This window comes from Lipotes vexillifer, unplaced genomic scaffold (genome assembly GCF_000442215.2).
Source record: "Lipotes vexillifer unplaced genomic scaffold, Lipotes_vexillifer_v1.1 scaffold1314, whole genome shotgun sequence".
Classification (NCBI taxonomy): Eukaryota; Metazoa; Chordata; class Mammalia; order Artiodactyla; family Lipotidae; genus Lipotes; species Lipotes vexillifer.
The window spans coordinates 1,448,873-1,474,852 of NW_006782803.1; the positions used below are offsets into that span (position 1 = coordinate 1,448,873).

At 35.4% G+C, this 25,980-nt stretch overlaps 1 protein-coding gene across 2 annotated transcripts in view; it reads left to right on the plus strand.

Moving 5' to 3' along the window:
* ITGB8 (integrin subunit beta 8) overlaps positions 1 to 6,618 on the plus strand; it is a 93,500-nt gene extending 86,882 nt beyond the window's left edge. The window contains exons 13-16 of one of the 2 annotated variants that reach the window (XM_007455401.1): positions 844 to 1,069; positions 2,333 to 2,439; positions 5,444 to 5,607; positions 5,704 to 6,169. In XM_007455401.1, coding sequence (XP_007455463.1) covers positions 844 to 1,069; positions 2,333 to 2,439; positions 5,444 to 5,607; positions 5,704 to 5,826 — 620 coding nt within the window. In that variant the 3' untranslated portion in view covers positions 5,827 to 6,169. Of the gene's footprint in view, positions 1 to 843; positions 1,070 to 2,332; positions 2,440 to 5,443; positions 5,608 to 5,703 lie in introns of both variants that reach the window. The other variant, XM_007455400.1, reaches the window with a different exon arrangement.
* The last annotated feature ends 19,362 nt before the right edge of the window (positions 6,619 to 25,980 follow it).

Sequence of the window (25,980 nt, forward strand, 5' to 3'; positions counted from 1 at the left end):
GGAAAGAGGAGAAAGGAAGGGAAGAAGGAAGGAAGGGAAAGTCTTTGGCCAGATAAATTTGAAAAACATTTTACAGCCCTGAAAATTTACCCTCTTGAAGATTTCTAGTTCACATTAGCATATTAAATCTTGGATACTTCCTGCAGGCTAAAATCCACTTAACTGAGTATAATCAGTGTTCTTCCTCAACTACAACATGCATACACATACCACCTTGCTTTCTTTCTTGCCTTCTCTCATTTAACACCTAATAACACCTCACAGCATACTTTAAGACATGTCCCACAAACCTGCTAAATAATGTGCTGAAGATGTGAAAGGATTACTTCAACTTCCCCAGAGATCTGATCTTTAAACAAGGCACTAGCAGAACTGAAGCACTTAAAAGGGTTTGCCAAATAGACCTTCAAAGTTATCCCAGGCCCTGAGCAATAATGAGTGACTAAGAGAAAAATTATGGAAGCTATTCATAAAATACCCGTTTTTCAAATTTCAAATCAGACATTACGTCAGCCTCTGTAGCTTCTTTATATTTGTCTTTTTAATTTAAAACTGAATGTACAGCGACCTTCAAGTAGTTGGGCAGCCACTGCGGCAGGGCAGAATTCACAATCGTCAGCACAATAGATTACCATGGGGAGATTATCTACAATAGAATAGCTTTGAAAACAGACACTCCTAAGTCCTGGCATTGTTTATGTCAGACAAATAGAAAGTGATGCTGTTTCTATTCGCTTGACTGTCAGTGTGTTTCCATGGAAATGGAAGGGGAATTCATGTTTGGAAATGCTTCACAAAGTCAGTGACCTCAATAACTTAGGTCTTGGAGTGTCTTTGTTGCAGGGCATGGAGAGTGTGAGGCAGGCAAATGCCAGTGCTTCAGGGGCTGGGAAGGGGATCGGTGCCAGTGCCCATCAGCATCCGCCCAGCACTGTGTCAGTCCAAAAGGCCAAGTGTGTAGTGGAAGAGGCACATGTGTATGTGGCAGGTGTGAGTGCACCGATCCCAGGAGCATCGGCCGCTTCTGTGAACATTGTCCCACATGTCACACAGCCTGCAATGAAAACTGGTATGTGTTTCCTGATTCGAAACATACATAAAGCAGTCCTTCATTATATTCATATTCGACCTTTTCTATTTTGCCTACCTTAACCTAAAAGCCGGATCTTCTCCAGATAAATTGTTATCATCACACTAAAAGAGAACTGAATGAGGAATTTAGGAATTAGAAGACTTAGATTCCAATCTTTGGCCATGCATGAAAATTTATCTAAGTATTCACTGCCTTTTTTGAAATAGGTTTTTTTTTTAAAGAATAATATTCAGTGTTCATAAAGGTTCATTGGGTTTTTTTTTTCCCCTAGCTTTTTTGAGATATAATTGACATATAACCTCGTGTAAGTTTAAGATGTACGATGTGATGATTTAGGGGCTGCCTGCTTCCCAATTTACTATTAATTAGCTGTTTAATCTAGGGCAAGATTTTTAAAATTCTTTGTGCCTCAGTTTCGTGATATTAAAAGTGAGAATAATAATAATACTGTGGTATAATTCTGTGAAATAATTAAATTAGATGTTTATGCAAAAAATACCTAAACCTTTGTACTTGGTGCACAGTAATCATAGAATAAATGTTAGCTGTTATTATTGTTTTATTTTTATTCTTTTAAAGATAAAGAGTGGTGGCTATGAAGCACTCTAGAAAGAAGTGATGGATAAGGGAAAGGTGATGTTAAATAATGGTGGCATTGTTGTTTTGTGCCAATAATTAATTTTCCAATAACAATTTGAGTCCTGCTCAAAGACCACTACTCAGAATATCACTGTGCCTTACAATTTGTTTTATTCAATTTTTAAAAAGACATTCTCAAGTAAAATTTTTTAAATTATGCATTGTAGGTTATGTAACACACTAGGAAGATAACGATGGAGTGATGGAGGTATTTCTAATGAACCCAACCAAAATTTGAACTGTATGTTCATTGCTAAATTTTCCTAGTAGTATCATAATATTCATCTTCTAAAGCATCTGTGCTAGCTGGTTTTGTTTTTGATTTTGCAGCGAGAGTATCTTATTCATTTCCTAGAGATCTTCTTCTCAGTACAGAAAAATCATGTTGATTTTATACATTAAAATATTTTAAGTGGTTAGAATGTAACTTTGCCATGGTATTAAATTCAGCCAAGATTACAAATAAATGTCATAGTTTTCTTTCCCAGTTTTACAATTCTGCTGTCCTAAAGCAGTACCCTATTTTATTTTTTACAGAAAATACTACAGGCTACAACCTTTTAAAAAACTAAATGTTTTCACTTCTGTTTCCCCTTACAGGAATTGTGTGCAATGCCTTCACCCTCACAATCTGTCTCAAGCTATACTTGATCGGTGTAAAACCTCATGTACTCTCAAGGAACAGCATTATGTGGACCAAACATCAGGTAAACAAAAGGTTAATAATCAAAGTACTGAAGAGTATCTGCAGAGAATCATATTCCCCAAAAAGGCTCATAATCAACCATCCTAAAGAAAGAATTAACTGCTTCAGTGTTTTCAACCTCCAAGAAATAGTGCTCTATAAAACCAGCTGAGGATATTTGCCACGGTATGGCTGAATTGCTAGATCTCCCACCTAACAATTAAACTACCATCTCAACTACCCAGCTAAATTTACATGCTATGCACCTCCATGGAAGTATACCAAACAGATTTTCTAGAGAGACCTCAGTGAGCCAAGAATAGGAGTTTCCTAGGTAGAGTCCATTTCACCCTTAGAGACAAGGTCTATGGAGCCATCATTATCCTTCACAATCCAAACTTGTTTCCAGTTATAACCTTCCTCATGTCAAACGAACATTTACTTTCATGTTTCAGGTGACGCCCAAAATTTCTAAGTAGCAATGATTTAATTTTGCAAAGTACATAATTTCAAAAGGGCCATTCTTCCCTGATAATTTTCATTCTGATATAAATATAATTTAGGGGTGAATGAATATAAAGATGGCACAATGGAAAGGGTATGGAAATTTTAGTCTGAAGACCTTAGCTTAAGGCATGTCTCCTGACACTAGTAGCTAAGAAATATCAGCCCTCTTACAAAATTTCACTGAGCCTCAGTTTCCTCATCTGTAAAATGGGGATAATAATACCAACCTCAAAGAGCTGTGTGGATTAAATGAGCCAGTGAACATGAAAAAACTTTTTCAGTTAAAAGATGATATATGAATGGAAGAAGCATGTGAAAGCTGTGTTCAAAGATCATTTTGGACAAAAGTTCATTAGAACTCAAAAGCCAGCACCCCAATTTTGTTCAGGTTTAAGGTGTTAAACTATATAAGAATTAGAAATGAAGCTTGAAATTATTTATTCATTGAAAATGTTCCTACTGCTAGTCTTTCCTCTAACCTGTAAGAATAATTCCAGGTCTTAGAGAGATTGCACAGGAGAATAAACTTTCTCCAGAGTTTTGTTTCCCTCTCCCCTCACATCCACACTAATCTTAGCCCATAATAAATTTGGCTTTGAAAAGAGCCCATGTGCTGCCAGCTGGGGCTGCAGCAATCACACCCCAAAGCCAAGTGCCTTTTCTAATAAATAGAGCTCTTATGTCAACATGTAATTTATTATGTTAAGGAAACAAACCTATTCTGACCTAAGTGTGGTTACAAAAACTATCCCCTTAAAGCTCCTTAGGAAAAGCCCTTGCTTGACCTAAACTAAGAAAAGAGGCATGGCCAGGGCTAAATTTTTGGCTCTCCAAATTTTAAAATTTAAAAATGCATGCAGATTTGAGCCCCAAAAATGTCCTCCATCCTAACCCATTAGAAATATTTGTAAAATGTATTAGTAGCTAGGGGGCTACCCCCCCTTCACAACTATTGTGCAAGGAGAGGGAAAGGGCATTTGTTAGCCACCTCTATTATCTATCCACTTGATCACACTTAAAGGGTGTTCTTTTGGTCTTTCTGGCTAAGCTCCTTCTAGGCAAGAAGCCATTAAGTGAGATCAAGCCACGTGCCACCTTAGCTGATTAAGTATTCTAAGTCAGCCAAGGGAGATGAAAGGTATGCATGTCACAAACCTGGGCACCACCAAGGGTACCACTTTTGAACAGAACATCTTGGATTCTCTCTGCGTGTGAGACCATAACAAAGGGAGACTTGCACTTGCATCTGGTGCTTCTATTCCAGTTAGTAGTCCTCCAGCCTCCTTTTAGCATTTCTTTCAAGGAACCTTATCACTATGACCAAGAGAAAACTGGACTCTAAGTCTTCCCACTTAGAGAAGAGCCCCTGCCCTTGTTACTGAATTCTTGGTGTATTCAAGAGCAATGCTTGGTCATCCCTGGGATTTCAGACACAAATCACTCATGACTGACTGTTCTTCTAAGCCTTTGTCAGGTCCCCTCCCAAAAGGCATTCTCAAGGAGACCTTCAGACAGTTAGGTGAAGTCCCCAAAGTCTGGAGGATACACGGAAAACACATGCTTCTTTAGGCCAGGAGGTAATTTTGTGAGTGTGGGGCAGCTGGTGAGTTCTGTGGAGTACTTGTGTATTATGCAACCATGTTCCTCTTAGATTAGGGTAATACCTTTGGCAGCCACAGAGCCTGCAGAATTTCCAACTAGAGTTTGCCAAAGGTCTAGGGCTAAAACAGAGACCTAGAATGCCCCTCCTCTTAATGTAGCATTTCCTTTTCCAGCTAGTAATTATCTGTTCTTGAAAAAAAAAAAAAGCGGAATTTTTAGAAGCAAAATAGGATAGATTTGGTTAACAGACAAGTAAAAAATAAATTAATAACAATTGAGGAAAGAGATTTGGGTATTGTCCCAAATTATACACTCCCATTTCCTGGAGAAGCTATGTGTAATAATAATGAAAACTTACACTGCAGTTTCAAAGGAAATATTTATTCATCTATTAGAGTAGTACTGATTTTAGCTTCTGCAGATGTTTACTTTATTTTCCATTACTGATGTGTAACAAATGAGGAGTAAGCATAACAAGAAAAACATACGTTAATGCACGGAGCTGTTAAATAATTTTTTAAATCCTATTTTCCACTTAGTGATCCACACCACACCAAAATACTGTCCCTCTCTGTCATGGATAAAATTATATTTGGTTAAGGGATTTGGACATATTCCAGTTAGTACAAATAAAGAATCAAGCTGCAAAGAAATAATCTTATTGAATACCTTAATTGTGGCTATTCTCCAAAGGAGAGTTTTCTGTTGAAAATATTTGAATAATAAATGTGTAATAATAATTAGTTTACTTCTTGAATCAACAATAATGGCAGTCCTCTATTTTGAAAATGTAGATTTGCAAATATCTCTGATCCTACTGAGATGATGAACATTATTTACTTCTAACATTATTGTTAGAACCCTGTGATTTACTCATTCCAGTTTTTTAAACCATTAATTCGTTTGCTTCTTTACAGAATGTTTCTCTAGCCCAAGCTACTTGAGGATATTTTTCATCATCTTCATAGTTACATTCTTGATTGGGTTGCTTAAAGTCCTTATTATTAGACAGGTGATACTACAATGGAATAGTAATAAAATTAAGTCCTCAGCAGATTACAGGGTGTCAGCCTCAAAAAAGGTCAGTGAAATCTAAAAAATAAATACTTTCAGTATGTTTTTGTCTACTTTCAATATTTAGGCACTTAATTAATGATAATATTTCTTCTCCATCAAGGACAAGTTGATTCTGCAAGGCGTTTGCACAAGAGCAGTAACCTACCGACGTGAGAAACCTGAAGAAATAAAAATGGACATTAGCAAATTAAACACGCATGAAACTTTCAGGTGCAACTTCTAAAAAGATAAAAAAGTACTTTATGGGAAACTGGATTTTTAATGATCGCTCCTAAAAATTATTATTATAAAATAATAATTTTATAAGTCACAGGAGGAGATAAATTTTCTAGATCATGCCAGTTGCTGGTTGTCCACTCGAATGAAGACTGACAAGCAACCTCATCATCATGTGACTCACACTGCTGCTGAATTCTTCAGAGGAAAATGTGTCTTACTACTGTTTGATACTAGTATCATTGTAGCACTTTACTGTAATATATAACTTATTTAGATCAGCATAGAATGTAGATCAACTGAAGAGCACTGATTACACTTTACAGATACCCGCCATTTCTACACTTCCCAGAGAGACAATGCTGTGAGATAGTTTTGGCATTGTGTCACTACAAGAGTACAGTAATCCCTGCACCAAACATGCAGATGAAAAAATAATACGGCAGTTATACTAATGTTGCCAAACACTTTAACAATTGGCAGTGAATAGACAAGAACAGATAGATGAGTAAATGATTAGTGTTTCACTCATTCAAGAGATGAACAGATAAAACCTTAATCTTGAGGGATATTGCTTTTGAAACTAGTTTCATGCATGTGTGTTTGTTTTCTTCTTTTACAAGATGGATATTAATTCTAACATTCTTTCCTCTTTGCCTTTATATTTTAGTTTTCTTTCTTACAGGATAAGTTTATATAATGTCACAGATGACTGGATTAAATAAGTGCTAAGTTACTACTGCCATAAAACCTAATAATAATACAATGTCACTTTATTAGAATACTTTTAAAAGCCGAACATTTAATAAGGGATACTTCAAGTAATATCAAAATTTGAACAGCTTCGTTGTGTGCAGATGTGGAGTTTTATATCTTCTTACCTGGTAAACTGGATGGATTATTTCACCATTTCATTTGTCTAATCATCAGGTTGAATGAAGTTCACGAGATATTTAGAAACTCTGCAAAGTTTCTAAGCAAAGTGCCACACTTTTGAGTCTTCTCCAATATTTATTCCAAGTAGATAGTAGCATTTTTCAAATTAAAAGCTAAATTAAGCTATATTATTTTTGCCCTTCAATGCAGTCTAAGGACATTCTTTCTTTGAATCACCACAACCCTACTCACCAGAATTCTAAAAGTACACAATTGGAGGAGGATAGACAATATCTTAGAAATAAGCTAATTCACTCTTGTACTTAGTCAGAGAACTGAGGCTCAGCAAGTTTAAATGATTTCTCAAAAACCCCTAAGTGACCAAGTGGCAACATTCAAAGAGAACTATTTTCTTATTGTCAGGCCAGTGTTCACTGAACAATGTCATACTACCTCTTGAATCTTTAAAATAATCAATTGGCAAGTAATTTTAGATGTGATTTACTGAAGTCTTAAGTATAAGAAAATTTCAAAACAAAGCATAAAAAATTAATTCAAACAGAATTGTCCATGGTTGGCTTCCAGTCTATCTGCTAATCAGCTTCTAAGAGACTGCAAAATAGCCTAACTAGAGGGAAGTCCATTCACACCATAGCCTGTGTGAACAGCGCCCCCTGGAGTTGTGCAGTGCTCCGTGCTCAGCCAGAGAGCTTGATACAGACAGAGGCCATGAACTTTTATCCTCCCCAACAGGAACTTCATCACAATTACCATATCCTTACACACTTATTCAGTCTGATTTTATTGGCTAGAAGTGCAACAGACCTGTATGCAGTACAGAGCTTTGCCTGTGACAACTAAGGAATTTATTTTAAATTCCTTTAAAATGTCTTCTTATAATCAGCCTCCCAGACTTTCTGTCTTCCAGCACTTGAGTTAAAGTGCCAGATATCTGCATTTCGATGAAGACTACATCCCACTCCATATTCTACCCTAAAGAGGATTTAAAAACATATAAGAAGTTGTTCTGCAGCCAACAAACACAATAACTCCATCAGCTGTCCCCTGCAGCCAAGCAATTATGATGCTAGGTTGAACTGTATGTCTTTCCCCAAATGAGAAATCAGCAGCATTGACATAATTCAGTACTGTGACTCACTATTGTAAAATACCTTTGATCACCAAGGATAATGCAAAACTTCTTTTTGAAGCATGCCTGTCACAGCATCCTTTTTAAAAAAGAAAATAAATGGATATTTGACAGCCCCCAAAAAGGAAAAAGTGGAAAATATCCATTCACTGAAATGCTGAAAATTTTAAAACATTTTAAAATTTTAAAACATTATGATGTCCATAAGCTAATTTCTATGTGGGCTGAGTTATCCAAAATAGCATAATAAAATGAAATTCTTAAAATAAAGGGATATATATTTTGACACTCTCACTAGTTTGCACTAATTTATAATGGAACAAGGCTCTTCTCATAGGAAGGGACAAACTTTCTGATAGGCAGTTCAATGCTAGATGATGACTGCAGTTATGCTTGTGATGTCTTGTGCTTTCCTTTTTTACTTAAAGGTCTAATTCTTAAAAGATTTTAGAGCTTATATTTACTTGAATAATTGACATTTTCCTTGTGAGAAAAGAATTAATATTTGACTAGCCAGAATTAATTAAAAGTTAAGGGAAAACAGGGTATTCTTAGATCAAATAATTTATGTAAATAAAGCCTATTTTCAACTAATATGAACACAGGAGCCTTTTGAGATTCACTGATATTAAACACGAGTTATGAAACTTTAAATGATTAACAAAGTTAAGAACTTCAACAACACTTTTGGTACGACAGCATTTCTGTGCCCTAAAGTATTTCATGATTTAGAAATGTGCCATATATGCATTACAATATAACTGTATGCATTTTACTTCTCTGGGGAGATCTTTACACTGCAGTGTACATGCATTTATAAGCATTTGATATCTTTTTTTTGAAATTTATTAATATGTATGAAGTCTCAGACATTCTCTGAAAGACTGAGAAATTCACTAAAACTCTGATTATGTCCTAAATGTTTAATTTAGCTTTGGTTTATAAAGATTAAAAAAAAAATCTAAGGTTAAACAGAATAGATTTCTCTGGAGGCAAATTTTTCAAAATTCAAAATTAAAATTAGTGGATGCATCAGATGCAACACTTCACTAAAGAATAAATTTCAAAACTTTTTAATATACACTTAATATCTATTGAAGATATTCTTATGTATGACAATGGGCATCTATAAGATGTTGAAATATGATTATGATGGACTATGAAAATTTTTCTCCTCAGAATTATGTTCCTCCTGGTACCTGATATAGTAAGTTAAACTCAATGGCTTTTCCTTCCTTTCCTTACTCCTATTCTTTTCTATTCATTTTTCCTAAGAGAGTGCCCCAAAACTTCAAGCTCAATAAGCCTAATTGTGAAAAATAACTGACTGTAATGGTATAATGAAGTTCTTCATTTCCATACATCTCTTAATGATTTTAAAAGTTATTTGAATCTATGCACCTGAACAAAGACCCATTAAAAACGAAGAATTTTAATTTTTTACAACTGTTCGACTTCTTTCAATTTTAAAGGATTTGAGATCTATATATTTTAATAAAAGTATCAAGTGAAATACAACCACTTGGGAGTTCAATCATGTGCCTATTATATTGTTTTATTTACTCTTAACATTTAATTTACAACTATCCTTATTTATATCGACCTTAAGAACTCCACTTCATGCAATGCAAACTGAGATATATTTTGAAAGAAATATAAAACTAGCATTCTTTCAGATCATTTCCCTTTTCTCTTATAATTCCTCAATGGTAAATTTATTATGGGTAACTAATTATACATGTTCATATTTCATTAATTCTAAGACATCCACTTTTTAATTTAACATCTCTAAAATGTATCTTACAGTTGTTGACCTCTTAGATGCAGTGTTTGAAGTTTTGCTTAAATAAACATTATATTAATTTATCTTTAACCAAATGTTCATGGGTATAGGGACATTCATTTTTGTATAAATATTTAATAACACATTTATGATAACATGTGAAGTCAGTTTTCAGCACATCTGGATCACATACAACTCAACATGGAGCCTAACCATCTGATTATGAGCTCAAATCCTGTAGACCTTTAGGTTATAAAAGCTCTTTCAGCCTCCTAGTTATGCTTTATGCTAGTGGCTACAATTTCAGTGAACCCTAACCTAACGGACAAGAATGAGTGAGTTTCTCCCAGGTTTGTTAACAAATTTTTATTCTTTCTATTACTTCCTAAAGAATACTTGCATATGATCATCTCACTTTTAGACAGAATTAACTGGAAAAATATTACATAAAACCATCATATTTAGATTTAGATTTTGCATATTTAGGTTTTGCAGCATCTTGTATGTTATATGTCAATGACAGGAGAAAAATATGATATAACCAATCAGTGTTGTAGGAAAACTTTCCCTTCAAGTTCTCTTACATTTTTATTCTTTATCATTTCTGTTCTTTTGTTTGACTTTTTTCTTTGGCTCTGATAAATTCACCTTAAGCCCATGTAACAACTGTCATAAAACTGCATATTTAAATTATTTGACTTATATGAAACAATTGTTCAGCTATCTGGGCAGCTGTTAATGAAATATCTGAGAGTAATGACACTACTCTTTTATCTACCTGGATTACCTTCCCACAAAAATTTACCTTTGTAAGGTAACTCTATTAATCAGGTTTCTAACCTCCATAACCTATTTCACTTAAAATCATCTAATCCAACAATAAAAAAATCCAAAACACTGCAGTCATCAAGGATGGAAATTGTATGACTTGTGTAAAAAATCTTTAATAACTTTACACTGTACAACAGATAAATGTGATTTTGATAACAATTCCACACAATAAGTATGGCACATAGATTTTATTAATATTGAATATAAAATATTTTAATTCTAAATTAAAATAAAATATAAATTTGCACATATTAATATAGAAATTCATTTGGTGTATATTTAACATAATTTTAAAATCATTTTACATTTACCAGCTACTTCATTAAAGTTTTTTAAATGTCTGCAAAAAAAGTAGAAATGTTTTTAAATTTCAGTAATATAACCTATGTGTTTCATTTAAGTCCTGCCTTTGTAAAAAAAAAAATTTTTAATATAGAGTGTATTTTTAAATTAAAATATTTGAATATAAAATAGTTCTAAGAAAGAAACTATTTCTCATTAAGCAAGTTTCTTATTATTTCTGGCTTTGAATTATACATAAATTTAAATTGCCTTAAATGACACAGAAGATTGGGGAATACGATAATTTCACATTGTATACTATGAGCCTGTTCATATAATTCTGATTGACTACTAACTTTGGTTTATGTATTTATTAAAGAGCTGACACTGTAGTTTGTTGTGAGATGTTTATTTTTATAACAGAGCTTATAACAGTTATGACAAGGCATTTAATTAATGCATCATTCTGTTTAAAAGTAGGTGTTAACCAATATGAAATTCTATGTTTTAAAATAAAAATGTAAAGATCTAAGTATGCACAGAATGCTCCTTTATTTCTTATCGTGTGCTACATGACTCTCAGCACTGCCAGACAATAGTACATTGTCACACAAGGAAATGTAATAACATTCATACATGGTCATTGGTAGAGGACATTACATAATTCCAAAAACCTACTACTTCTGGAAAACTGTAGAGCCAATGATAAAGATGTGAGGCCATCCTAATTGCTCTATTTCCCTTCAATAGCCACCCAATGGTGAAAGCAGAAGGAATATCCTAATTACAAAAACTGAAAAATTAGCTAAAAGACAAATTGGGCTTTTTCTAGCAGACAAAGGCTTCTACCGTCACCCTGATACAAACATAACATGTTCATAATCTTCAACTGCACATTCTCCAGAGCCATATTTAAACAAGTGAAATTTATGGAGTACCCTTGTGTTGTGATTTTCCTTTATTTAATCTAGTGGAAAAACTAAAGCAGATGAGGGAGCACACTGAAAGTTAAATAAGATATGCCGACAGATTTCCTGTCCTTAAGGAGTTTTAATAGTTTGAAGGAAAGGATATGTGTAGCATACTATAGATAAAAGGGTTTCACTGGAGAGATCAGATGGAAGCTATCAGGAGGTTTAACAAGGCCTTTGTTTTTGAGGATTCATCCCACTTGGGTTTGGGCTACAGTCTTTCAGGCTCAGAATACTGATTTCATTATGAGTGTTGTTTGGCCCCATTTTTCCCTTCCCTCTTTAGCAATAGGACCCAAACCCTGAGTTTGAATAGAGCACACAGCTGAGACTTAACTACCCAGAATCCTTTGCAGCTAAATGTGGTTACAGGACTAAATGTTGGCCAGTGGGGCAGATGCCAGAGGAACCCAGGATCTCACTTCCCCTTTCCATGTTTTTGCTATCTTGACAATTAGCGGTGTCTTGGCAAAGGAAACCCTGTGCTGAAATATTCAGAGCTTCCCCTTCAGCCAAGAACTGCTCTCCTCAACTGAACCCTGGTAGGGAAACAATCTGTTTAGCTAAACCATTGCATTTGATCGTATAGCAGATATTTTGTACTCTAATGTGTTATTTATATAACTGTCTTACTCCTCAGCGATACTAAATACCATTTCTGTCAATTTTTCAAATAAGGAAAACAAGGCACATAGAGGTTAAGCACCGTGTATAAATGAATGCAGCCAGTAGGTGGCCAAGGCCAGATTCATAGGAAGATCTGTTTTTCATTCCATAAATGACTGATCATATGTTTTATGAGGATAGATTTTTACTAAGTTAATTAGTTTTACTAGTTTAACTATGTCCTTATGAACCAAAAAAACATGCAATAAAGTTGAGGAGCTAATATATGTACAGAAACACTACACAGGAAGAAGTGAATGGAACTTAAAAATGAAAAACAAAATGTTAAGTGCACTCAGATGTTGTAACTAGACTGGAGCAGTCCATGGAGGATAGCATTTGGCCTAGGCCTTGCAGGAAAGGTAAGTGTAGCCATGCAGAAAAGCAAGGTCATGGAGAGGTAAGGGAATAGTAAAGTAGAAAAGGGTGGGGATTCCATCCAAGAACATTGAAATCTTGTTGAGATGCAGCACTGGATACTGAAAAACAATAACCTACAGGTTTTAGTCTATGGAAAGCCTGCTTTCCTGACTAAGAAGTTTGAACTTTGGTTACTAGGAAAAAGCAAGCCCTGAAGTTTTTGCACAGAAAAGTGGTATTACTGGAACTATACATGGTTTGGAATATACTAACATAAACTAAATATAATTTTTAAACATTAATTTTATCCCCTCTAACACTAAATATAAATACCACTTAATAATGTTAAATATTTAATTCTATTAAATGCCATTTAATAATAAATTTAAATACTATTTAGTACTAATGTAAAAGAAACTGAAGTATACAAAAGCAGAAAAATTTGAAAATCCAACTTCCTAACGGCAATCACTTTCATATGTAGGCATATTTTCACTTTATTTTTCTATGCACTTTATAGCTTATTATGCAGATAACACATATTTGTGGTAAAACATCTAAAAATACCTTGACATTAAAATTAAAATAAATATTACTCCAATCCAACCACTCAGAGTTGACCATTGCCATATATTATGTGTGCATGTGTTTGTAACTAAGAAAGAAATATGCTATTAATAGTATGGTATAAAGATATTTTTTCTTCGAAAACATTTCAAACATTTTTCCATGTCAAGATTTAAACTATAGTTTTACTAGGTGGATATAATCCCATCCAAGAATGTGCCACAATCATAGCTCTATGTTCAATGAGAAAAAGAATGAGCAAGAAATGATACCAAATATAAAACAATGGTCAACAACTTTAGTATTCAATAGGAGGAGATTGGTTAAATAAACTTTTTGAATGGCAGAGATTTGCACATTTATAATGGCAGAGGAGAGGGAACCAGTGCAGAGAGAAATGTTTATATTGGGATGGTTTCTATTGGTCTAAGGTACAATAGGGGAGCATTTCAAATTCTGACAAAGTGGAATCAGTGAAATGAGCTTAGAGAATTTTCGTGAGGATTTAGACAAAAGTACAAAGGGAGGGAATAAGAGCTACTGCTACAAGGAAAATTAGTGAGAACTTGGAGATTGGCTAGATACAGGTGATAAGGAAAGAATTTAGTTGAACAGAATTCTAAAGCCAACTCTGAAAGTCACTACAGACTTCTACCCAAATTGGATAAAACTCCCAATCTGGTCTCACAAACCACATTGTTCTTGCCAGTCCATGACTTTTAGACTAAATCCTAACTTCATCAAAATATTTGGCCAGACAAAACTAAAGCTGCAAAATTTTAAACCATGTCAATGGTCATGCTTTCAGTATTATCAAAATAAGCCTAAGTGCAAGATAAGCAGTATCTCCTTTTAATCTAGTTATTTATATATGAATATTTTGATCATAATTAGAAGTAGTGGTGGGCTGCACAAAGAAAAACAAATGGCACCTTGGCTTTCAACTTTAGCACTTATTTGGACTGGTGCATTATTTCGTACTTAGGGCCCAGGGCTGTTTAGACTTCTTCCAATGAATTGCTTAAAGGTCATAAAAAACTATCTGTCTATAGTGGTGAGAGGAAAACTCTTTCTTTATTGGGCTTTGTCATACTTTGTGCTGTTTTTCCATTGTTATGAGTACAAAATACATTCTAACCATCATTAAAGTCATGAGAGATAATTATCTATTTAAGAAAATCTTAATTTGCCATTAACATTTTTTAAATATTTTCCCTTATTAAATTAAGGATAATCTATAGGTCCGTGGTTTTCAAAGGGTAGTTCCCAGACCAGCAGCATCAGTGTCACATGAAAACTTGTTAAAAATGCAGATTTTTAGTCTCTACCCCAAATCTTCTGAATCTGAAACTCTGGGAATGCGGCCCAGAGATCTGTGTTTTAACAAGCTCTCTAAGTAATTCTGATGCCTGCCAAAGTTTAAGAACCATTTCCATAAAGAGTAAAATTTAGCATCAGGAAACCAAAAGCTATAGAATATGCTTACTGGTGCACATAGACGAGTACCTGATGCTCAATACTCAGTGCAAGTACTTATTTATTAAGTGTTGAATGAGTCAGTGATGTTCTATTTTCTCTGAGCCCCTCAGACATGTCCCTTTGAAAAGACTGTGCTCAAAATTTGTCTCTCATTTATTATAGCTAAAATCAAAGTAATAAAATGATTGTCTGGTATGTTAAGAAAATAAAATTGACTTCAATTACTTTTTAAAACAAGCCTAACATATCCAGTGTATGTAGAGGCCCACATTAAATATTTTTATTAGCTACAGGCAGTTATATTTTTTTCTGTCACTTAAACACTCTCTGTTCTTCCCAAAAGCTAAATGCATACAGATTTATGTGTGGGTGTATGAGATAGTGGAGGATCTCTACCACTGCCCTAATTAATAGGGAAATTCCTAACATGGTCTGTGGAGTTCCATCTTGGTTAGAGGGCTGAATCTTCTCTTCATATTCTCATGTCCACCAAAGTATACAACTTCTCTCCCTCCTCTCTGTTCAGAGACACTTGTAAGTGTCAAGGTCTATTGGCTGTCTATAGGGAATACAAGTGGGACAGCGATACCAAGGACAGCTGGGTACAGCATCCCTTCCATTCCACCCACTGGTCACTGGAGTAGAAAACCCTTCTGCTCCCTCTTACTTTGAGGAATCACATTTGTTAACTCTTCTCTAAGAAAAATATGTAAGTCACCCCTTCCTCCCTTACCCCAGATCTAGTTTTATCTCATCCTGAAAAAAAAAAAAGTAGCTCTACAGGCATGCATTCAAATTTGTCTCTGGTCCTCTAAATTTTGAACTTATTTTGGTAGTATTTCTGCTTTAGTGTGGACTTGGACAAGGGAAAATAACCTGTATAGTATCAGTGAATAGAAAAAAGGAAAGGAAACATATGCATATGTGTATATAGGGGCAGACAGACCCAAAGAATAAGAAATGGTACTGAGAACTTATTCTGGGGCTCTGGATCCCTCAGGCCAAGGAGGATATAAAAAGAGGGCAGAGACAGGAAGGAATGGATACTGTTAAAAATAATTTTTGAGAGACCCTTGCCTTGAGTCTCCCCTTCAGCTTTCTTTGGGCATAGGAGGGGATATTCCCTCTAACTTCCAGCCCAGTGTGGCTTCAAGGGAACTCTTAGGACCTTTGAAATGTATTCCCTTCACCTGGGAGACAGAATTCTGATGCCTAGCTCATGCCAGAAAAAGACGTTTCATCATAGATTAGTGCTCATAACACATAAGGCTGCGGCCTGGGTCCTATCTCCCCCAGTGAAAGCTAGAGGGGAAGAATGGCAAGTATTAGGTATGTCTGTCCTAATTCTAACCAAGTGTCATTCTTACTCTACAAGTATATAATCATTATATATATATATAATTCTCTATTTAATGGCACTTATATATATAATTATATATAATATGAAACAATAAATGTCATTTTCTTTCATTTCAAATACCGAAACAATATTATCAGACTATTCTCAAGAATGATTTTAGATGTAATTTAAACGCCCTCACCCCGACCAGAGAATTTGAGAACAATGAAAAACATGTATTGAAAACATTTGGAATAATACTGTTTATTATGATTTTTAAATTACTTAGAGTTTATTTTTAGTGCATTTAATATGCATGAGATTACTTTGTATAAAAAATATTCAGCTTAATCTACAGATTGATTTTGCAAATATTGGTTACTTTTCACTCGGCAAGTTCCTTGCTTCCTTTGGTTTGACTAAGGTTTTTATTTTTTTAAAAATAGAAATACAGGGCTTCCCTGGTGGTGCAGTGGTTGAGAGTCCGCCTGCTGATGCAGGGGACACGGGTTCGTGCCCTGGTCCGGGAAGATCCCACATGCCGTGGAGCAGCTGGGCCCGTGAGCCATGGCCGCTGAGCCTGCGCATCTGGAGCTTGTGCTCCGCAACAGGAGAGGCCACAACAGTGAGAGGCCCGCATACCGCAAAAAAAAAAAAATTTTTTTTAATTTAAAAAAAATATAAATACAGACTATTATTCAACATTTAAAATGACTACAGTACTCTCTTTTGCCCTTGGATAAATTGTGAAAAGGCCAATTATTAAGCTTCAAGATTTCATTACTTTGTCCTCTGATGACATTGAGTCTATTTGGGTAGAAAAAATATGTAGAACTCTTCAAGTCAAAATTGTATGACTAGAATGGTAACTATATACGTCAGCTTTTAAATTTCCTTTATTAATAAAAGAAATATATGCAATTTAAGTTTCTTCCTAGCTCCTCAGTCATTTAGTAAAATAAGCATACATCTTAACTCTCTATTCTGGTAATGAGTAGATAATGGCCTAATTAGTAAGTAAGCATTTGAAAACAAGAGCAGATAGAAGAAGAAACCCACACACTTCCAAAGATATGGGGAGAAAGTAAATGCATTCTTTAAAATGATGGTGAGTGAAGGCATCAGTGAGTCTTTATGATGGGTGTAGGTGGTTCAATAATAAAAGAGAGACAAATGGGGAAGAAAAAGTCACAGAAGGAAAAATCTCCATCACTTAACTACCAGCCCTTACACACACACACACACACACACACACACACACACACACACATACAAACACACACAAACACATACTCATTCTCATACACACACTCACATATACTACTCTGTATGAGATATGACATATCATGACATAGCTGCCCAGCATCCCTTTTGGATTTTCTTGCTTTATGTTTAATTTACATGCAATACAATGCACAAATCTTAAGTTTATAACTTGATGAGTTTTGATAAATGTATACACCTGTATAACCACCATAGAACATTTTTGTCACTTCAAAAGGTTCTTTATGTCCCTTTCCGGTCAATCAATCCCCTTCTTATGATAGTTAATTTTATGTCAACTGGATTGGGACACAGTGCCTAGATATTTCGTCAAGTAGTATTCTGGATATTATTGTAAGAGTGTTTTAGGGTGAGATTTACATTTAAATCAGTGGACTTCGAGTTCTCCATTATGTAGGTGGGCCTCATCCAATCAATTGAAATTGAAGTTGAATCAGTTCTGTCACTCAATCAACTGATTTCTCTTACCATAACCAAACAGCTTTCTTACTTGTAATTTCCCTCAGAATTAACAGACCTTCCCCTGCCATTTATCCAAACCCAATCTTCTCATAGCAACTAAGTATGGAAGCTAGCATAATACTTAAATAAATTACCTTTGTTTTTTTAAAAAGTCAGGTTTACTGTAGTATAATTTATCATATAAAAAAATTCATTCTTTTCAGATGGATCTCAATAAATGCATGTATATCACTGTACAACCACTATCATAATCAAGATACAGAATCATTCCCAAAAGTTTCCAATGCCCCTTTTATAGTCAGTCAATTCTTTCTTATTATCCCCAGCCCCTGGCAACCACTAATCTGATTTCCATCCCTATAGTCTCCTTTTATCATAATGTCATACAAATGGAATTATACCGTATATAGCCTTTTGTGTATGGCTCCTTTCACATAGCATAGTGATTTTCAGATTCAACCATAATGGCATGTATAAGTAATACATATTGCTGAACTGTAAGATTCTACTGTATGAATGTACCACAATTTGATGATCCAATCACTGGTTAATGGGAATTTGGACTATTTCCAGTTTTTAATGATTTTTGAGTGAAACTGCTATAAGCATTCTCATAAAGCCCTTAATGTAGACATATGTTTTGTTTCTCTTGTTTAAAGACCTAGGAGTAGAACTGTTAGGTCAAATGATTAGTGTATGGTTAACATTATCAGAAACTACCAATCTGTTTTGCAAAGTGGCTGTACCATTTTACATTCCCAGCTGCAACAGATAAGTATTCCAGTTGCTCTGCATCCACGTCAGGACTCTGTAGTGTCAGGTTTTTGGGGGTTTTTTTGCGGTAAGCGGGCCTCTCACTGTTGTGGCCTCTCCCGTTGCGGAGCACAGGCTCCAGACGTGCAGGCTCAGCGGCCATGGCTCACGGGCCTAGCCGCTCCGCGGCATGTGGGATCTTCCCGGACCAGGGCACGAACACGTGTCCCTTGCATTGGCAGGCGGACTCTCAACCACTGCGCCACCAGGGAAGCCCTGTAGTGTCAGGTTTTTAAAAGCCATTCTAGCAGCTGTGTACTGCTCTATCTTAATTTGCACTTGCCTAATGACTAAAGATCTGAAACTTTTTTTCATGTGCTTCTTTACTATCTGTAGTGGCCAACATCCAAGTCTCCCCCACCTTTCCCGCCCCCCCCACAAATGATCCCTAGATACTGGTATTCACACCTCTATGTACTTCTCCTTAAATTTAATAGGGCTTTGTAACAAATAGGATACCATGAAAATGATATAGTGTAACTTCTGAGGCTAAGTCATAAAAGCCACTGTTGCTTCCTCCTTGATGGCTCTTGGCTCACTCACTTTGACGTAAACCAGCTGCCATATAATGACGACATTCAGAAAACCCTATGGAGGGAACTTCCCTGGCAGTCCAGTGGTTAAGACTCTGCACTTCCACTACAGGGGCCATGGGTTTGATCCCTATTCCGGGAACTAAGATCCCACATGCCGCCTGGTAAGCACAGTGGCCAAAAACAAAAAGCCTAAAGAGAAAACCCTATGGAGAGATCCACATGATAAGGAAGTCAGGCCTCCTGACATTAACCAGCACCAACTTGCCAGCCATGTGAGCCATTGTGAAGGCAGATCCTCAAGCCCCAGTTAAGGCTTCATTCAGATGACTGCAGCACCCACCAACATCTTGACTATAAAACAGAACAACACCAGTTAAAATGCTCCTGATTTCATGGGCTTCCCTGGTGGCGCAGTGGTTGAGAATCTGCCTGCTAATGCAGGGGACACGGGTTCGAGCCCTGGTCTGGGAGGATCCCACATGCCGCGGAGCAACTAGGCCCATGAGCCACAACTACTAAGCCTGCGCGTCTGGAGCCTGGGCTCTGCAACAAGAGAGGCCGCGATATTGAAAGGCCCGCACACCGCGATGAAGAGTGGCCCCCGCTTGCCACAACTAGAGAAAGCCCTCGCACAGAAACAAAGACCCAACACAGCAAAAATTAATTAATTAATTAATAAACTCCTACCCCCAACATCTTCAAAATAAAATAGGAAAACCACAGCTTTAAAAAAAAAAAAATGCTCCTGATTTCTTGAACTACAAAAACTCAGATATCATTATTTTAAGCAATTAGGTTACTTAGTAAATTGTTATGTGATAATAGATAATTAACACACCATCCATATCTTTTCTTTGGTAAAATGTATGTTCAAGCCTTCAGTCTATTTTTTTTTTTTAATGGGCTGTCTTCTTGTTCTTGAGTTAAAAGATTTATTTATATACTTTGGGTATAAATCCTTTATAAGATAGGTGTTCTTCAAATGTTTTCTCCCAGATTTTTGGCTTGTTTTCTTTCATTTTCTTAACAGACTCTTACAAGGAAAGAAATTTCATATTTTGATGAAGTCCAATTTGTCTACTTTTTCTTTCGTGGTTCAGACTTTTGGTGTCATATCTAAGAAATCTTAGCCTAATGAAAGGTCAAAATATTTTTTCCATATTTCCTTCAGGAAGTTTTATAAATTTAGGCTTTACTTTTAGATATGCAATCCATTTTTAAGTTTTTTAAAAATACAGTGGAGTTCATTTTTTCAAAGTCTAATTATTCCAGCAACGTTTCTTAGAAAGACTATTCTTTATCCATTAAATAAACTTGGTACCTTTGTAAAAAATAAAAATAAAAAAAGAATCAATTGACTACAGTTGACTCTCAAACAATGCAGGGGTTAGGGGAACTGATCCTTTGCACAGTCCAAAATTTGGGCCTAATTTATAGTCAGCCCTCAGTGTGCATGGTTCCTCCTTGTCTCTGATTCAGTATCTGCAGATTCAACCAACTATGGATCATGTAGTACTGTACTATTTACTACTGAAAGAATCCATCTATAAGTGGACCTGAGCAATTCAAACCCAAATGTTGTTCAAGGGTCAACCATATATGTATGTGGTTCTATTTCTAGACTCTATTCTATTCCATTGATCTATTTGTATATCCTTTACCAGTATTTCATTGGCTTCATTACTCTAGCTTTAGAGTAGAAATCTTGAAATCAGTATCGATTCTCCAACTTTGTTTTTTCTTTGTCAAAAGTTCTTTGGCTATTCTTGGTACTCTGCTTTCCACACACATCTTAAATTATACATTTTTCAGTTACTGAAAAAGGGCTGATGAGGTTTTAATCAGGACTCTATTAACTACATAGATCAATGTAGTGAGAATTGAAATCTCTTTTTTTTTTCTAGTTATGAAGATAAGCCTTCCTTTTCTTTTGAATTTTTGAATTTTATTTATTTTTTTATAAACCAGGTTCTTATTAGTTATTCATTTTATACATATTAGTGTATATATGTCAGTCCCAATCTCCCAATTAATCCCACCACCAACCCCCTGCCACTTTCCCCCCTTAGTGTCCATACATTTGTGTTCTACATCTGTGTCTCTATTTCTGCCCTGCAAACCACTTTATCTGTACCATTTTTGTAGGTTCCACATATATGTGTTAACATACAATATTTCTTTTTCTCTTTCTGACTTACTTTACTCTGTATGACAGTCTCTAGATGCATCCACCTCTCTACAAATGACCCAATTTCATTTCTTTTTATGGCTGAGTAATATTCCATGGTGTATATGTACCACATCTTCTTTATCCATTCATCTGTCAATGGACATTTAGGTTGCTTCCATGACCTGGTTATTGTAAGTAGTGGTGCAATGAACCCTGGGGTGCATGTGTCTTTTTGAATTATGGTTTTCTCTGGGTATATGCCCAGTAGTGGGATTGCTGGGTCGTATGGTAATTCTATTTTTAGTTTTTTAAGGAAACTCCATACTGTTCTCCATAGTGACTGTATCAATTTACATTCCCACCAACAGTGCAAGAGGGTTCCGTTTTCTCCACAGCCTCTCCAGCATTTGTTGTTTGTAGATTTTCTGATGATGCCCATTCTAACTGGTGTGAGGTGATACCTCACTGTAGTTTTGATTTGTATTTCTCAAATAATTAGTGATGATGAGCAGCTTTCCATGTGCTTCTTGGCCATCTGTATGTCTTCTTTGGAGAAATGCCTACTTAGGTCTTCTGCCCATTTGTTGATTGGGCTGTTGGTTTTTTTAATATTGAGCTGCATGAGCTATTTATTTATTTTGGAGATTAATACTTTGTCCATTGATTCGTTTGTAAATATTTTCTCCCATTCTGAGGGTTGTCTTTCGTCTTCTTTGTAGTTCTCGTTGCTTTGCAAAAGCTTTTAAGTTTCATTAGGTCCCATTTGTTTGTTTTTATTTCCATTACTCTAGGAGGTGGATCAAAAAAGATCTTGCTATGATTTATGTGAAACAGTGTTCTTCCTATGTTTTCCTCTAAGAGTTTTATAGTGTCCAGTCTTACATTTAGGTCTCTAATCCTTTTTGAGTTTATTTTTGTGTATGGTGTTAGGGAGTGTTCTAATTTCATTCTTTTACATGTAGCTGTCCAGTTTTCCCAGAACGACTTATTGAAGAGGCTGTCTTTTCTCCATTGTGTATTCTTGCCTCCTTTGCCAAAGATAAGGTGACCATAAGTGCATGGATTTATCTCTGGGCTTTCTATCCTGTTCCATTGATCTATATGTCTGTTTTTGTGCCAGTACCATACTGTCTAGATTACTGTAGCTTTGTAGTATAGTTTGAAGTCAGGGAGTCTGATACCGCCAGCTCTGTTTATTTCCGTCAAGACTACTTTGGCTATTCGGGGACTTTTCTGTCTCCATACAAATTTTAAGATTTTTTTGTTCTAGTTCTGTGAAAAATGCCATTGGTAATTTGACAGGGATTGCATTGAATCTGTAGATTGCTTTGGGTAGTATAGTCATTTTAACAATATTGATTCTTCCAATCCAATAACATGGTATATCTCTCCATTTGTTTGTATCATTTTAATTTCTTTCATCAGTGTCTTACAGTTTTCTGCATACAGGTCATTGTCTGCCTAGGTAGGTTTATTCCTAGGTATTATATTCTTTTTGTTGCAGTGGTAAATGGGAGTGTTTCCTTAATTTCTCTTTCAGATTTTTCATCATTAGTGTATAGGAATGCAAGTGATTTCTGTGCATTAATTTTGTATCCTGCAACTTTACCAAATTCATTGGTTGGCTCTAGTAGTTTTCTGGTGGCATCTTTACGATTCTCTATGTATAGTATCATGTCATCTGAAAACAGTGACAGTTTTACTTCTTCTTCTCCAATTTGTATTCCTTTTATTTCTTTTGCTTCTCTGATTGTTGTGGCTAGGACTTCCAAAACTATGTTGAATAATACTGGTGAGAGTGGACATCCTTGTCTTGTTCCTGATCTTAGAGGAAATTCTTTCAGTTTTTCACCATTGAGAATGATGTTTGCTGTGGTTTTGTCATCTATGGCCTTTATTATATTGAGGTAGGTTCCCTCTATGCCCACCTTCTGGAGAGATTTTATCATAAATGGGTGTTGAATTTTGTCTAAAGCTTTTTCTGCATCTATTGAGATGACCATGTGGTTTTTCTTCGTCAATTTGTTAATATGGTGTATCACAATGATTGATTTGCATATACTGAAGAATCCTTGCATCCCTGGGATAAATCCCACTTGATCATGGTGTATGATCCTTTTAATGTGTTGCTGGATTCTGTTTGCTAGTATTTTGTTGAGGATTTTTGCATCTATATTCATCAGTGATATTGGTCTGTAATTTTCTTTTTTTGTAGTATCTTTCTCTGGTTTTGGTATCAGGGTGATGGTGGCCTCGTAGAATGAGTTTGGGAGTATTCCTTCCTCTGTAATTTTTTGGAAGAGTTTGAGAAGGATGGGTGTTATCTCTTCTCTAAATGTTTGATAGAATTCACCTGTGAAGCCATCTGGTCCTGGACTTTTGTTTCTTGGAAGATTTTTAATCACAATTTCAATTTCATTACTTGTGATTGGTCTGTTCATATTTTCTATTTCTTCCTGGTTCAGTCTTGGAAGTTTATACCTTTCTAAGAATTTCTCCATTTCTTCCAGGTTGTCCATTTTATTGGCATAGAGCTGCTCGTAGTAGTCTCTTAGGATGCTTTGTATTTCTGCGGTGTCCGTTGTAACTTCTCCTTTTGCATTTCTAATTTTATTGATTTGAGTCCTCTCCCTCTTTTTCTTGATGGGTCTGGCTAAAGGTTTATCAATTTTGTTTATCTTTTCAAAGAACCAGCTTTTATTTTTATTGATCTTTGCTATTGTTTTCTTTGTTTCTATTTCATTTATTTCTGCTCTGATCTTTATGATTTCTTTCCTTCTACTAACTTTGGGTTTTGTTTGTTGTTCTTTCTCTAGTTCCTTTAGGTATAGGTTAGATTGTTTATTTGAGATGTTTCTTGTTTCTTGAAGTAGTCTTGTATTGCTATAAAATTCCCTCTAAGAACTGCTTTTGCTTCATCCTATAGGTTTTGGATTGTCGTGTTTTCATTGTCATTTGTCTCTAGGTATTTTTTGATTTCCTCTTTGATTTCTTCAGTGATCTCTTGGTTATTTAGTAATGTATTTCTTAGCCTCCATGTGTTTGTGTTTTTTTCATTTTTTTCCATATAATTGATTTCTAATCTCATAGCATTGGGGTCAGAAAGGATGCTTGATACAATTTCAATTTTCTTAAATTTACTGCGGCTTGATTTGTGACCCAAAATTGATCTATCCTGGAGAATGTTCCATGTGCACTTGAGAAGAAAGTGCAGTCTGCTGTTTTGGGGTGGAATTTCCTATAAATGTCAATTAAATCTATCTGACCTATTGTGTTATTTAAAGCTTGTGTTTCCTTATTAATTTTCTGTTTGGATGATCTGTCCATTGGTGTGAGTGAGGTGTTAAAGTCCCCCACTATTATTGTGTTACTGTCGATTTCCTCTTTTATAGATGTTAGCAGTTGCCTTATGTATTGAGGTGCTCCTATGTTGGGTGCATATATATTTATAATTGTTATATCTTCTTCTTGGATTGATCCCTTGATCATTATGTAGTGTCCTTCCTTGTCTCTTGTAACATTCTTTATTTTAAAGTCTATTTTATCTGATATGACAGTTGCTACTCCAGCTTTATTTTGATTTCCATTTGCATGGAATATCTTTTTCCATCCCCTCACTATCAGTCTGTATGTGTCCATAGGTCTGAAGTGGGTCTCTTGTAGACAGCATATATATGGGTCTTGTTTTTGTATCCATTCAGCAAGCCTGTTTCTTTTGGATGGGGCATTTAATCCATTCACGTTTAAGGTAATTATCGATATGTATGTTCCTATGACCATTTTGTTAATATTTTTGGGTTTGTTTTTGTAGGTCCTTTTCTTGCCTTGTGTTTCCCACTTAGAGAAGTTCCTTTAGCATTTGTTGTAGAGCTGGTTTGGTGGTGCTGAATTCTCTTAGCTTTTGCTTGTCTGTAAAGCTTTTGATTTCTCTGTCGAATCTGAATGCGATCCTTGCAGGGTAGAGTAATCTTGGTTGTAGGTTCTTCCCTTTCATCACTTTAAATATATCATGCCACTCCCTTCTACCTTGTAGAGTTTCTGCTGAGAATTCAACTGTTAATCTTATGGGAGTTTCCTTGTATGTTATTTGTTGTTTTTCCCTTGTTGCTTTCAATAATTTTTCTTTGTCCTTAATTTTTGTCAGTTTGATTACTATGTGTCTCAGCATGTTTCTCCTTGAGTTTATCCTGCCTGGGACTCTCTGCATTTCCTGGACTTGGGTGGCTATTTCCTTTCCCATGTTAAGGAAGTTTTTGACTATAATCTCTTCAAATATTTTCTCAAGTCCTTTCTCTCTCTCTTCTCCTTCTGGGACCCCTATAATGTGAATATTGTTGTGTTTAATGTTATCCCAGAGGTCTCTTAGGCTGTCTTCATTTCTTTTCATTCTTTTTTCTTTATTCTTTTCCGTGGCAGTGAATTCAACCATTCTATCTTCCAGGTCACTTATCCATTTTCCTGCCTCAGTTATTCTGCTCCTGATTCCTTCTAGTGTATTTTTCATTTCAGTTATTGTATTGTACTGTTTTTTTGTTCTTTAATTCTTCTAGGTCCGTGTTAAACATTTCTTGCATCTTCTCGATCTTTGCCTC